At 37.1% G+C, this 16,315-nt stretch overlaps 1 protein-coding gene across 1 annotated transcript in view; it reads right to left on the bottom strand.

Annotated features, from left to right (window-relative positions):
• SLC9C1 (solute carrier family 9 member C1) overlaps positions 1–16,315 on the bottom strand; it is a 75,033-nt gene that overhangs the window by 17,546 nt on the left and 41,172 nt on the right. Inside the window, exons 13-16 of the mRNA XM_059388358.1 lie at positions 15,055–15,152; positions 11,007–11,126; positions 2,016–2,211; positions 708–893 (exon numbers count right to left, since the gene is read on the bottom strand). Coding sequence (XP_059244341.1) covers positions 708–893; positions 2,016–2,211; positions 11,007–11,126; positions 15,055–15,152 — 600 coding nt within the window. The remainder of the gene's footprint in view (positions 1–707; positions 894–2,015; positions 2,212–11,006; positions 11,127–15,054; positions 15,153–16,315) is intronic.

Raw genomic sequence — 16,315 nt, 5'->3', positions numbered from 1 at the left:
TATCTCTAGATGAACCACGTCTCCCTTAGGTTTGTTCCTCTCACAGTGCTTAAATGTGCATGTGTCTTGTTTCTGTATGAATAGAGCGAGCCAGTGAAAGAGAGGGGATGTATCCCTGTTCCGTATATATACTTCACATGCCTTGTGATGGAGTGAGTCCCATGTCATTGAAATAATTGTATAGATAATAAATAATATCATGCTTGTTATAGAAAGATGATTAGACAAATAAGGTTATTTTTGATGCTGTGATTTTATGTTACTATGAATTTATGAAACATGAAATGCATAATTTTTGCCTTCTTAATATGTATGAATTTATACTACTTGCTTTGTCACTATGAATGGTGTGCATGGTTGTTTTGTTGATTTCCAGGTTTTATACCAGGTATCTCTAAAAATAAACATTACTTTGGGGTTAATTTATACTTACATTACTATGTAATTTTTTATGTGCTCTCTATTCAAAGAAGAAGCTATACTGAGTATTTCTATACTTTCATGTACTAAATAAATTGCACATACAATTTGGATATTCATAAAATAATATGTTATAAAATTTAATTTGTGGAAGGATTATAAAATTTAAAATATAAACATCATCTCAATAAAAAGTAGAAATCATAAAACTACTAAACTGATCTTAGTCCATATTTCATGAAGCAGTCAGTAGAAATTTGAAATTGAATGATTTAATAGTTCTTTACCTTCAAAATACGTAGTAGGCGAAGAAATCGAACAATTTTTATAAAGATTACTGTTAGAATAAAATCAAGAGTATAAGTAATAGAATTTGTCTCAATAAGAATTATATCTATGATGCCAACTGATGTAATTGCTAACTCAAATAGGTTCCAGGCCTGTAAAAAATATTCTTTCCTCATTGCAGCCATCTGTTGATTAAAAAAAAATACATTATCTTGTTTTTGCTTTTACTGTAACATTTTCCACAATAATGAAACATCACTAGTTAGATTCTTTTCTGATCTACCTTAAGATTTCTTGTCTGAAATACTAGTAAGGAAGCATATTAATTTAAAATTCAAATGATTAAATATTAAAGCATAGCTAAGAGAGTGGGAAGTATTAAAGATGATTGTGGGTTTTCAGTGGAATTCTGAAAGAAAAGTAGGTTTAGAGAAGATAAATTTTTTAGAATGTGCTGTTTGAGATGTTTGTATAGCATTTTGTTGGAGAGATCCAGTCATCAGTTTCTATATAATCTGAGGTTCTTGGTAAGATCTGAGGTGGGAATGTGAATTTAGAAGTTATTAGACTATAAATGGTAGATGATGCCAAAAGTGAAAGAGATAGCATGGCTTATGAAGCTCTTTATTCTTTATGTCCATGTCTCGTTTCCATACCCTCCACATCTAACATCTAACATCTAACATCTCTCTAACATCCATGCTGACCAATCCATCCCAAGCTCCAGTCACTGGGAGTGATGTCCCTTGTGCATGCAATGGGTTTTGCTTCTAGCTTTTCCCTTGTTTTTGTCCATCATGTTATATACTCATATTCTCAGTCTTCACTTTTTGGTCTATAGAGCACAATACTATTATCAATATTATTATCAGTTTGTTGACCCTTTCTTCATTTTACAACTACCTTTATATTAGATTTAAAAATCAAATCATGTATGTTTTTCAGGCATGAAGGGATATCTATCACTCCACCTATCTCTATCTAGTAGTAAAAAAGATTAAAATGAACACTATCCTGCTAAATTTATGAACACTATCGATACCTTTGAAACTCCCTTTGACACACACCATTTTAAAATTTATGTTTACAAATACAAAATCAGTTCTTAAAGTATGGATGTTTTCTATTGAGTTGCCTTAAAAATTTACCTTTAAAAATTAAAATTTGGGAAGTGAGAAAGAATTTCATACACTCCTTTAGAAAATTGTGTGTAGTTAGTGTTGGAAATGAAGTTACAGAATCTCTCTGTGAGACATATAACATATTCACACATACACATATACACACACACCACAATTTTGGATTACCTTAAATAGGGCCTCCACGATATAAAATGCAAGAAAAGAGTAGTTAGAGTATCTTAATTCCTGGTCATAGATCTCACTTAAGTTAGGTATCCAAGAAATTATAATAGGAAACATATTCATTAGTGTCACAAGATATCCAATATACTCAAATTCATCCGTAAATACAATTTTATGGCATAAACGAAGAATGCAATGTCTACAAAAAATAAAGAGTTTTATCTAATAAAATAATTACACGGAATGACTTTCAGTTCAGTTCTGTTCTACTCATCTATAGTACACAGCCCAGCTTAGTTCTGGGTAGGAGAAATCATTACCTAACATTTTCTGGCATCTCCCTTCAGATATTGTACTTTTAATTTCCTCCTCTGCTGGATGTCTTGAGGCTTGTTTCCCCTCTTTTTTCCCCCATCTTCCTCAACTCTCATCCATTTTTAGTTTTAATAGAAATACTTTGGTCATGAGATGGGATAATTCAAATTAGAAATATTAAAAAATAATAATAAACAAAGGGAATTACTTCCACCTGCCAGACATGATTACTATTAACAGTTTGAATATTAGACCAATCTTTTTTCTTATGTAATCATTATCTGTAAACACAAAAATTTTATCATACATATCATTCTAAACTTTTTTTCTTTTTCTTGACAACGTATCATGAGCATCTTTTCTGTTGAGGCATAGAATCTGTAAAAAAATAAAAGTCCCAGGATGTGTGGTAATGAAACAGTATGAATCCACATCTTATCAAAATGTATTTATCAAAACATTTAAATCAAATATTAAATCAAATCAATAACTCCTAAATGTGAGACAGGAAATCATCAAAATCCTAGAGGAGAACATAGACAGCAACTTCTGTGACCCGGGCTGCAGACACATCTCTGGAGGCAAGGGAACAAAAGCAAAAATGAACTATTGGTACTTCATCACGATAAAAATTCTGCACAGCAAAGGAAACAGTCAATAAAACTAAAAGACAGCCTACAGAATGGGAGCTATGTCATTTGCAAATGATATATCTGTTGAAGGGTTAATATCCAAAATCTATAAAGATCTTATCAAACTCAACACCCCCCAAATTAATAATCCAGTTAAGAAATGGGCAGAATATCCAACTTTTGTACCAATGTGGACAGGACTGGAGGAGATTATGCTGAGTGAAATAAGTCAAGCAGAGAGAGTCAGTTATCATATGGTTTCACTTACTTGTGGAGCACAAGGAATAACATGGAGGACATGAGGAGAAGGAAAGGAAAAGTGAATTGGGTAAATTGGAGGGGGAGGTGAAGTATGAGAAACTGTGGACTCTGAGAAATAAACTGAGGGCTTTGGAGGAGAGGGGAGCGGGAGGATGAGTGGGCCTGGTAGTGGGTATTAAGGAGGGCACATACTGCATGGAGCACTGGATGTGGTGCATAAACAATGAATCTTGGAACACTGAAAAAATAAAATTAAATTAAAAAATTGATCACATACACATTAAAAAAAAAGAAATGGGCAGAAGATATGAAAAGATATTTTTTCAAAGAAGATATCAGATGGCTAACAGACATACTAAAAGATGCTTAACATCATGCATCGTCAGGGAAATACAAATCAAAACCCACAATAAGATATACCTCATAATGGTCAGAATAGCTAAAACTAACAACTCAGGAAACAATAGAAATTGGCAAGGATGCAGGATTCGGAGAAAGGAGAAGCCTCTTAAACTGTTGATGGAAATGCAAACAGGTGTAGCCACTCTGGAAAACAGTAAGAGGTTTCCTCAGAAAGTTAAAAACAGAACTACCCTATCATCCAACTGTTGATGGAAATGCAAACAGGTGTAGCCACTCTGGAAAACAGTAAGAGGTTTCCTCAGAAAGTTAAAAACAGAACTACCCTATCATCCAGCAATTGCACTACTAGAAACTTTCCCAAAAGATACAAAAATAGAGATTTGAAGGGACATATCTACACCAATGCTTGTAACACCATTATCAACAATAGCCAAACTATGAAATGAGCCCAAATGTCCGTTAGCTGATAAAGAAGATGTGGTACATGTGTGTATTGACACACACACAATCATGGAAATCATGGAATATCACTCAGCCATCAAAAAGAATGATATCTTGCCATTTGCAATGACATGGATGGAACTAGAGTCTATTATGCTAAGCGAAATAAGTCAGTCAGAGAAAGAGAAATGCCATATGATTTCACTCAATATGGAATTGCAAGAATGCTCTCATGGAGTTCATCCCCCATGTTTTCTTCTGTGGGTTTTACCGTTTCAGGTCTTACTTTACTCCATTTCAAATTGATTTTTGTTTATGATGTAAGACAGTGGTCTAGTTTCATTATTTTGCATGTGGCTGTCCAGTTTTCTCAACATCATTTACTGAAGAGATTATCCCTTACCCACTGTATATCATTAGTTCCTTTGTCATAAATTAATTGATTATATACTCATGGGTTTATTCCTGGGCTCTCTATTCTGTCCCATTGATCTATGTGTCTGTTTTTATGCCAATACCATACTATTTGTTTATTACAGCTTTTAAAAAATTTTTAAAAATTTACTTATTTATTTTTAGAAGATTTTATTTATTTATTTGTCAGAGAGAGAAAGAAATAGAGAGCAGCCACAGGCAGACAGAGTAGCAGGCAAAGGCAGAAGGAGAAGCTGGCTCCCTGCCAAGCAAGGAGCCTGACCTGGGACTCCATCTCAGGACACTGTGATCATGACCTGAGCCGAAGGCAGAGGCTTAACCAACTGAGCCGCCCAGGCATCCCTACGGCTTTTTAATATAGTTTAAAATCAAGAATTGTGATACCTCCAGTGTTATTCTTTTTTTTTTCCCTCAAGATCATTTTGGCGATTTAGGATCTTTTGTGATTCCATACAAACATTAGGATTTTTTGAAACTTCTGTAAAAAATGTTAATTGGAATTTTGGTAAGGATTACATTGAAACTATAGATTGTTTTGAATAGTATGGCCATCTTAACAAGATTAATTCTTCCAATTCATGAGCATAAGATATCTTTCCATTTATTTGTATCTTCTTTAATTTCTTTCATCAGTGTCTTACAGTAATCAGTGTAGAGGTCTTTTGCCTTCTTGGTTAAATTTATTCCTAAGTATTTTATTCATTTTAATACAGTTATAAATGGGATTTCCTTAATTCCTTTTTGTTATTAGTGTACAGAAATGCTACTGATATTTATATATTGATTTTGTATGCTGTAACTTTACTGAATTTGTTTATTAGTTCTAACTTTTTTTTGTGGAGTTCTTAGGGTTTTCTGTATATATCATGACATCTGCAAAAGATGTTAGTTTTACTCATTTCTTTCTGATTTGGATGACTTTTTTTTTCTTGCCTAATTACTCTGGCTAGAACTTCCAATACTAATTTTAATAAAAATTATGAGAGTGGGCCTCCTTATCTTGCTCCTGATCTTAGAGAAAAAGCTTTCAGCCTTCAGCTTTTCACTGTTGAATATGAATTTAGCTGTGTGATTGTCAACTATGGCCTTTGATGAGGTATACCACTTCTTTACCCAGTTTGTTGACAGTCATAATTTATATTTACCCATTTTTGTCTTGTGTATCCATTATTGTAGCTATATTTTAAAAATACTTTTGACTTTTAACCTTTATGCTAGATTTTTATGCGATTTATCCACCATTGTTACAGTATTAGAGTGGTCTGAATTTTATCATATATTTATCTTTACCAGTGAGACTTATACTTTCATATGTTTTTCTGTTACTAATAGGGGGGTGTCCTCTGGATGGCAACCACAAAAGCCAGGGTGCCAAACTCTTGCACAAGTTCATTTCCGGGAGACACTGTCCTTGCAAGCTCATTAAGAACTGTTTCATTGTCTATTCTAGTCGTCTGGATCTTGTGGACATAAGCCCAGTTATCTCTCAGAGAGGATGCTTTGGGGGCCCATCTCTCAAGTGGAAGTCTCAAAAGTTGGGGCACTAGATGTTGGGTCCAAACCCTTTACTTCTTATGGAGAAGCTGGGAACCATGAGTTCCCTTCTGATTGCATGCCTCAATGCCAGAGGGTTAGTTTTATGCTGACAGTGTGTCTCAGCCTTTACGACCTGTTTCATGTAGGTGTTTTCTCATTAGCCTGATATGTAAGAATCACTCAGCTACTTTCTGGCTTTTTTTGAGAGGGAAGTGGTCCATATGTGTCTGTGGATTTGGTATGATGATGAAAGGAGTTAAGTTCAGGGGCCTCCTATTTCACTATCTTAAACTATAATACAGACTGCTTTTCCTGATTTCTTTCAGCAATAAAGTCATTTCTGGCACAGCATTGCACTTGATATTACTTTTTTCTTTCCTACCAGACATTTATTTATTTATTTATTTATATGTTTCTTTCTTTTTTCTTTTTTTTTACTTTTTAAAAATTGTATTATGTTAGTCACCATACAGTACATCATTAGTTTTTTTTTTAAATTTCTTTTCAGCGTAACATTATTCATTGTTTTTGCACCACACCCAGTGCTCCATGCAATCCGTGCCCTCTCTAATAACCACCAGCTGGTTCCCCCAACCTCCCACCCCCAGCTCCTTCAAAGCCCTCAGATTGTTTTTCAGAGTTCATAGTCTCTCATGGTTCACCTCCCCTTCCAATTTTCCTCAACTCCCTTCTCTTTTTTGATGCAGTGTTCCATGATTTTTACCCCAATGATGCAGATGTAGTGAAAAGAAGGGCCATATGCACCTCAATGTTCCTAGCAGCAATGTCCAGAATAACCAAAATGTGGAAAGAGCCAAGATGCCCTTCAAAAGATGAAAGGATAAAGTTGATGTTACCTTTTGCTTAAATTTATAAGTGACTGTAATTTGACTTGTTTATGCCAGATAGATGAATCGAAAGGGATATGGTGGGGATTACTCTCAATTCCTTTAAATCTTTAAGGTTGGTGTTAATTTCTTTATGCCTGGAATACTATATTACTTCTTACGACTATTTTGGCCAGGGTTCCACATGGTCATTTGGACCTTCCTGCCATAATATTCTTATTCTATAGGTCAGCAAGACAATGTGAATGTTCAGCTACACACTGACTATATTCATCCCATGTATACACTTGGAGATATAGAGAAATAACCACACAGTGGACTTGCTGGATTATTATGAAGCAGACTGGGTCAGAGACTTAAACTAAAAGCTTCCTCTCTAATTTGAGAACTGTGATAGCATTTCAAGCCTCTGGTCTTTTGTTTGTTTGTTTGCTTATTTATATTCCCTCCAAAGTCTTTTTAAAAGTCTCAGTATTCTCTTTTTTCCCACTTAAAAGTAATTTTTTTAGTAAAGTGACTAAAGGTCCATCTGAGAAAAGATCGAGGGAATATTTATCCTATGTGTTTGTGGTGTTATTGTAGACCTTTTTCAAAGGCTCTGGTTCTGAGAACTGACTTAGGTATAAGGAAAGGGTGGGGAATCATGATCTTCCTTTGCAGTAGTTGACCTCATCCCTTTGCTGACCAGTTCTTTATTTTTAGAAAAGTCAAATAAAATGTAGTTAACTATTTGTCTACATTGTCATTTGACACAAATTATCTTACCCATACCCAGGCCAAGGTAGTCTGACTGCTCTTCCAGGTTTGCTGTTCACAAAAAAAGGATGCCCACCTTGCTTTTGACATTTGAGTGCTGCCATCTGTCTTCTGCCATTCCCAAATCCTTTCAATACTAGTAAGACTAGTTCCTTGGCAACCTCAACTACTGTCAACCATGTTTTGCCGAGGGCATCTATCACTGAGTTTCACAGTGTTGCCTTGTGAAAGTAAACATCCTCTGGTCCTTCCCACGGGGGTAAAGTGATGGGTCCTTCATTCTCTTATAATAATTTTTGTAAATATTCCAGTTTTTATCATCCATACTTCACTTATTGTAGGTTATTGGCCTGGTCAAGTTTCAAAGAACAATCCCAAGAGATTAACTGTACTGGTTCCAAGTGTCCTTAACAGAATGTTGAACCTCGAATCATGGATAAGACCATCATGCCAATAAATTCTCCCTAATCTGGTCTTATTTACAAAATAAATACCCTCAAGATCCATTCCAATATATGTCTACCAGTATTTGCTTGTATTACTCAGGCCCTGTAATTTCCTCAATAGATAAATTGTCTCCTAAAGAAAGCACTGTATTTCCTCCTCTAGCTGTGTTGAGATCTGATATGGGTAATTACCTTGGAAACAGTGAGATGTGGTAGAGAATAACCTTGAAACAAAGACAAGATTTATCTTGTGATGTCTTTGTAGCATCTGAAGGGGATAGGAGGCTATTATCCTCTAGCAAGAAAGAGGTGGCTGCCTTCTGCCAGGCTACAGTATTCATGGGGATTGTGAGGGTTCAAGATCTTCAGATTTATCTCCCAAGTGTTACCACTTTAGATCTCAGGTTCCTGATCTTTTTCTTTCAGAGCCCTGACCCTGATACGGAAACCCAATTGATGCTAGGTGTTTATTCTTCTTTCTGTAGCTCTAGCTGTATCCCCTCAAAATAGATATACTATTATTGACTTATTTAGGTATGGATAATTTAAGTTGAATTTTTAATTTTAAGAATTATGTGTGTTTTCCTATTCAGTTTATTTTGGTGACTGGACTTGTTTCTGTTTGTGATTCTGTCACTTCTCAATTTCAACAATACTTCTATTATTGGAATTCAGCACTTAGTAATAAATGCTCACATTTGTTAAGTGCTTACCCAGTGCTAATCCCTGGTCTAGGCACTTCTACACATACTATTCATGTATTCTTTCCCACAGTTCCATGAGGAAACAGGAGAACCCAACTCGCATATTTTGGTGCCCATTATGTGTCATATACACACACACACATATATATATATATATATATATGACCTGTGGCAAAGTAACAGACACATAATATACATATATATATATATATATATATATATATATATATATGTATATATATATACACTGAGGACTGAAGGACTGAGGACTGAGGACTGAAATGATCATTCAAATAATAAATGACAGAGACTTGAGATTCTAAACCAAGCCACATGGCACCAGGATCTGCACTAATCACTTTGAGATGAGTGATATTCAGAGATAGCTTATGGAGAGTTTTTTAAATCTCCCTTCCATTAAGTTGCATCAACAAAAAGAATTACTTAAAAAGTTATAGCTTTAGTCAGTATTGAAGGCTTTAAAAAACCCTATAATATGACAATCTCTTTGTTGTAGTGAGTGTGGTAGATTAAAGATGCTATATAATTGATACTTTTATTGAGAAGAACGGTCTATATTTCCTCCTCTTGAATCAAAGAAAAGAAACAATAGGCATCCAAATTGGAAAGAAGCAAGTAAAATTATCTCTATTCATAGATGACATGATTTTCTACAGAAAGAATCCCAGAAAATTCACAAAAAACAGGAGAGCTAATCAATGAATTCAGTAAAGCTTCACAGAATACAAAGTCAACATACAGAAATCATACACTAGGAATGAACAATCTTAAAATGAAATAAAGAAAACAGTGTCATTTATAATAGCATCAAAAAAGCAAAAGAAGTGGTTCCTGTGTGGCTCACAGGTAAGCAACTGCCTTCCACTCAGGGTCCTGGGATTGAGCCCTGCATCAGGCTCCCTGCTCAGGGGAGAGCCTGCTTCTCCCTCTCCCTCTGCTTGCTGCTCTGTCTACTTGTGTTCTCTAACTCTGTCAAGTAAATAAATAAAAATCTTAAAAAGAAAGAAAAAATAGGATTAACTTTAATCAAAGACTTGTATGCTAAGAACTGTAAGACATTCCTGAAAGAAATAAAGGAAGATCTAAGTAAAGGAAAAGTCACCTCATGTTCATGAATTGGAAAGCTTAATATTATTAGGATGACAATACTGCAGATTCAATGTAATCCCCATGAAAGACTCAATGGCATTTTTTTTTCAAAATTAAACAAATCCTAAAATTTATATGTAATTACATTTATATGGAATTACCTACATTGTTACACCAATCTTGAAAAAGAAAGTTGATAAACTTATATTTCCTGATTTCAAAATTATCTAACAGCTGTGGAAAACAATTTGGTGGTTCCTTGGGATAAGTTAAACATAAAATTATCTTACGATCCAACAATTTCACTCTTTGGTGCATACCCAAAAAGTATGGAAAAAGTGGAAAGAAGGTATTCAAATACTTTTACATGAATGTTCTTAACAACACTGTTCTCAGTAGCCAAAAGGTGAAAACAACCCAAATGTCCATCAGCTGATGAATGGGTAAACAACATATGATGTTTCTGTACAATGAACTATTATTCAGCCATAAGAAGGAATAAAGTCTTGATACCTGCTACAAAGTGGATGAAACTTATGTTACTGATACATTCGACCATGTAGATGAAAACATTATGGGGAGTGAGAGAAGCCAGAAACAAAAGACTATGTGTTTGATGGTTCTAGTTATATGAACATTCAGGACATGTAAATTCATAGAGACAAAGCAGACTAGTGGGATGCAGGAGCTGTGGGGGTGTGTGCAGGGAGAATGGGGAGTGACTGCTTAATGAGTGCTGGTTTTATATTGGAGGCAATAAAAATGTTTTGGATTTTGACAGAGATGATGTTTGCCCAACATTGTGAATGTACTAAATAACATGGAATGATAACTTAGAAATGGTTAATCTTGTTATATGAAATTTACTTCAGTAATAAGAGAAAAGTTATTATACTATCTTTTTTTTTCTTTAAGTAACTTTTTGTATGTATGTAAGTAATTTAATTATAAACTACCCCAAATATTTTCCAATATATTCAGGATATGAATTTGTTTCTTAAATTTTCTGTGGAGCTTCAACATACAACCCTGAGATCTAGTGTCAAATGCTTTATCGACTGAGCCATCCAGGAGCTCCCAGGATATAAATTTAAAAAGTAGAAAGGTCAGTATAATAACAGTTCTAGTAAGGTTCAAAATCACTTACCTTGATGGGATCCCTTTTTCCTTTTTAGTGTTGTACACCCAATTTAGCAATACTTTTCTAATAAAGGCAAGAAGTTTTTTGCTTTCAGAATAATTCTTTATTGCCTCAGGACCCATATATCTGGGGAAAAAAAGAAGTAATCACTAAACCTGCTTTAATATTTGGGGACTAGATTTAATGCAGTAATGTCAGACAGCAAGAAGATGATTTTGTCCATTGATAACTAGAAATAGGACACTTTCATGAGCATAGGTCCAAGTCACAAAGTTGTAGATACAAGTAGATATATAATTATGAATTCAGATTCTGGGGCTCACTCATTAAAGAGAGATACATGGTTTAAAATAAAGAGGTCAAGTTTCAGGGAGGAAAAGAATAATGTGATTCAAATAGATCCAGTTTTCATGATGGGGCCCCCATTATCTCATGAAATTACCTCATGAAAATGTTTGCTCTACAAAATAGACATGAAAATATCCATGCCAGTTGGGAATAATTAAATAAGAAAGTATATTTGAGGCATCCAACCCATCTCATAATCCTCTTACCTCTTTGATTGATTTCAACTCCCGGACAGGTAGTTAGGGGAATTAATGGAGAAAATACAAGTGGTGATTAAAGAGTTAATGATTACTTGGAGAAGTCAGTGGTCCTAAAACCCCAAAGACAGTTTCGTAGCACATATCCCACTGTCTCTAGGTTTCTGTTGACTTTTCTAACAAAGTGGCTCATATCTACGTGCTATGATCTGGTCTTGTTTAGCAAAATACCTTGGTTTTTGTTATCTTCATCAGAAGGGCAATAGGGCTTTGTCCTTGGGTCTGAGGCCTTACTTTAAAATATGGCTTAATGGAAGGGTATTGGTGACTTAAATGCAAAGGTGGACCTTGTCCTTCCTATTGACTATATTGTTCTTACTCTGAAATTTGAACGATTTCTCTGCTATGGGAATACAGATGTCACTGAAAAGAAGGAAGTCATTTGGGGCGCCTGGGTGGCTCAGTGGGTTAAGCCGCTGCCTTCGGCTCGGGTCATGATCTCAGGGTCCTGGGATCGAGTCCCACATCGGGCTCTCTGCTCAGCAGGGGGCCTGCTTCCCTTCCTCTCTCTGTGATCTCTTCCCTTCCTCTCTCCTACTGTGATCTCTCTCTGTCAAATAAATAAATAAAATCTTTAAAAAAAAAAAAAAAGAAGGAAGTTATTTAATTCTCTGTGACTCAATAGAATGAATGATATGGTAACCACGTGGAAAATCACAAATGTATATAGAGCTTGATTTGTTCCTAATTTTAAAAATATTTATTGAATGTATTATTCTTCCTAAAAGCTGGAGAGAAACCATAAGCAAAAACAGATCGCTGCCCTTAAGGATCCAGCAGACTAGAGGAACGAAACAGGCAAATAACAATTGCATTAAATTGTAGTGGGCATTGCTGTGGAGATCATAAACAATAGGGCAGTCTGAATCCATCAAGTGGGGGGCTGGTATTTAGTGCTGGGGAATCAGGAAACCTTCTTGAAGGAATTAATGTCTCAACTAAGATCTGGTCATTTCTTAAGTTTCTATAAATCCTAAAATTCTGTGGTATGAGCAATTCAGCCTCCTGAATTCCTATCTTTTGTCATCAGATTCCTTGCTTTTTTAGGAAGATGGCTGTGATCTCTTTAATCGGATAGTGAGGCAGCTGAAGCTTCCAAGGCGAGCTCTGTAATTATCAGTTAAGTGGCTGTGGGTAAATCATTTCATCTCTTTTCTCCTCATCTTTCTCATCAGCAAAATGAAGATAATACTGACACTTATTTCACAGGATTTTTTTTAACTTTAGATTGGTAATACATGCAACGTGTTTAAAACTGTGCTTGGCACAGTACTTAATAAATATAAGCTCTCTATTCAAAGAATTCTTTCTCAGGCAATTACACAGGCAGTTAGTTTAGGTCCTGGTGCCCCTGTTTAAATCCCCCAACTCTTTCTCTCCTTAGACTTGTTTTCTTGCCACAGGACACTGCGACACATGGGGCATTGCTGAAATGAGCAGCAAATGGCCAAGTCAACTGCAAGGCAAGTACTGACTCTAAGTGTAATTAGGAGTTACTTCTCTGGAGATTGGACCACCATTCCACTAATGATACTCCCCACAGTGCCTGCCATATACCTTTGCACATATTCGTATATAATATTTATCTCATTTATGAATCACTAAAAAATAATATATTCTAAAATGTGCCTTTGTCATCCACTAGGCATCCTTTCAACCCTTTAACTCCCTTCTCCTGATTCTGGGTCTTCCTAGGCATAGATTTCTTCTGCCTTCCTGGAGGCGTTAAAGAGGAAAAATCAAGGCAATGGGTTGGCTTGCTCTATACTGCCTTTTTTTTTTTTTTTAATATTAACTTCTCCTGAACAATGCAGTGATAATGCTTTTCAGCATGTTATTTATTCATCCATTTAAAAAACTCTCGCTGTCCACTGTGCATCTGTCTTCTTTAAAGTGTGCGTCACACTGTTTCTAAGTGTTCACATTTGGCCAGCCCTCTGTCCCCGTCTCCTTCCTGTAAGCATCTGAATGGCCTAGAGTGGGGGGCAAACGGAGGCCCTTGTCCTTACGCCTCATTCATCAAGAAAATGAAATCTTAAGCCAGATGTATTTTATCTTACTTCCTTGACAAGTATGTCATAAGGATTTGTATGGCTAGGCTTGAAATGCAATCTCTTTCACTCTTTGAAATCTGTACTCCCAACTTTAATGAGACTGCTCTCCGGCACCCGGCTGCTTCTCTTCCCACACAGGGCTTTATCGCTCTCTGAGCCACAAGCCAGCAATGGGGAGTGGACACCCGGCTGACGCTGCTCTTAGCTTTCAGCGTAGGTGCACCAAAGGCCCCGTCTGCCCTTGAGATAACGGCCCAAGGGAAAGGCCCAAGAAGACCAGACGAGTGAGATTTGGGACCATTGGCAGGGAATTTTGGTGTCTTCAATGCTAGGAGTGTGGTTTATTTTATTTTTTATTTTTCTTTTTAAAGATTTTATTTATTTATTTGTTTGTCAGAGAGAGAGAGAGCACAGAAGCAGGCAGAGAGGCAGGCAGAAGCAGAGAGAGAAGCAGTCTCCTTGCCGAGCAAGGAGCCTGATGCAGGACTCGATCACAGAACCCTGGGATCATGACCTGAGCCAAAGGCAGCGGCTTAACCGACTGAGCCACCCAGGCATCCTTATTTTATTTTTATTTTTTTTAAAGATTTTATTTATTTGCCAGAGTGCTTGCACACACGAGAGAGAGAGAGAGAGAGAGACAGAGACAGAGAGACAGAGAGACAGAGAAAGCACAAGCAGAGTGAGCAGCAGGCAGAGGGAGAAGCCGAGTCCCTGCTAAGCGGTGACCCTGATGTGGGCTCCATCCCAGGATTGAGAAACAATGACCTGAGCTGAAGGCAGATACTTAACTAACTGAGCCACCCAGGGGACCAAGGAGTATGGTTTAGAAGAAGAAGTTATGTTATGTCTGGGCTTTGGGGGAACATCGTTGTTAACTGCAGGGCAGTTTAACTCTCCTCTTAGCCCCATCATATACCCTTCATTCTTCCAAGGGGATCGGAAGCTAACGCGTGGATTTCAAGGAACTTGCCGTGTAGTACAGAGGCTTACAGCAAAAGAAGCTATTACAAAACTATGCTGGGTATTAAGAGAGAATATGCACCGATGTGTTTGGAGGAATTAACGGAGTCTTTGAACTTAGTGAGGTATTCAAGCAGTCTAAGAGGAAGAGTGTTCTACCACAGCTCAGCTTTGGGGGCAAAAGAAGGAAGGGAAGAGCGTCTCCGCTAGCAACAGCAACACATTCAAAAGTGCAGGAGTCTGAATAAGGAGAGCAAGCAGGGAAACGGAAAGGAAGTGATTTGGCCTGATTTGGGGGTGCAGAGCAGGCCGTGGCTTGCACACGTGTTACCAGATGATCCCAGGTTACCAGAAAGAGCAAGCAAACTCACTTGCATCGTTTCCTAAATGCAGGGGCTTAGGATGGAAGCTTTCTCTTGCCAGTGTACTTACTCTCCCTTCTTCTCGCCAAAGCTTCCCGCGGCACCGACCAGCACCTGGACTGCACTCTGGGACAGAATCTCATTCCTGTATTGTCTTTGGTAGCTCGCCTGAAAAAAAAGGGGAAGATTATGATAGAGCATGGATGACAATAACAATGACAATGACAATGACGATGACAATAACAATAACAATAACAACAACAATAACTTAGTGTTTCCTTTATGAAAAGGTAGTGGGTGAGAAAGAAGTAAAAAATTCCTAAGTAATCTACTATCTCTATAAAAAGAACGTTTCTAGGCAGTCTGGACCTTGCCATCAGTGCGGAAGGCCCACCCAAGCTTTGGGTTAAACCAAACTGGTTCTTCAGGAAGCTAAGTTCCCCCTAGATGTTAATTAGGCTTTCGAAAATTAGTGGCGTTCTGTCGTCAAATAACTTTGGGAACTTCCTGCTGCGAGTGTATCCCCATCTTAACAGTTTATGATGCACATTAGAAATTTAAAGACTCTGAGAACTGTTCTTGTGGGGAACCCTGGTTTATAACTTTGATTTCATTTTTCCAAATATTTTGACAACACAACTGTTTTTCTCTCGTCTATTATAAGCATTAAACGGACTGCTGCTGTGGTGCAGAAAGCAGTCATTTGTTCACTTGGTCCACATACTGAGACTCACTTTGCTTCCGGCACTAACTCTGATGCTGGAGAAGCACCCCCCGTCCGACAATGGCCTGGCCACAGTGTGCTGAACACTGTCCAAAATCATTGCACAGACCAGCTTCCTGAATTGGAATGTATGATATAAGTAAAGATTTTTGCTTCCATAGAACACATCTGCACCATCATTTATGGATATCAAAATGCAGATTTGCTCTTGAGGGATACCAGAATGGGATATAACTAATATTTTTAAAAGATCTTATTTATTTATTAGAGAGAGAGAGAGAGAGAATGAATAAGCAGTGGGGAGGGGCAGAGGCAGAGAGAAGCAGACTCCCCGCTGAGCAGGGAGCCTGATGTAGGACTCCATCCCAGGACTCTGGGATCATGACTTAAGCTAAAGGCACAGGCTTAACTGACTGAGCCACCCTGGTGCCCCAGAATAAAACTAGGTTTAAGAATGAGGCAACAAGAGTGTCTGGGTGGCTCAGTGGGTTAAGCCTCTGCCTTTGGTTCCGGTCATGATCTTAGGGTCCTGGGATCGAGCCCTGTATTGGGCTCTCTGCTTAGCAGGGAGCCTGATTTGCCCTCTCTCTCTGCCTGCCTCTCTGTC

This window comes from Mustela nigripes, chromosome 2, assembly GCF_022355385.1.
Source record: "Mustela nigripes isolate SB6536 chromosome 2, MUSNIG.SB6536, whole genome shotgun sequence".
Lineage (NCBI taxonomy): Eukaryota > Metazoa > Chordata > Mammalia > Carnivora > Mustelidae > Mustela > Mustela nigripes.
This window is presented reverse-complemented; position numbering and strand designations above follow the sequence as displayed.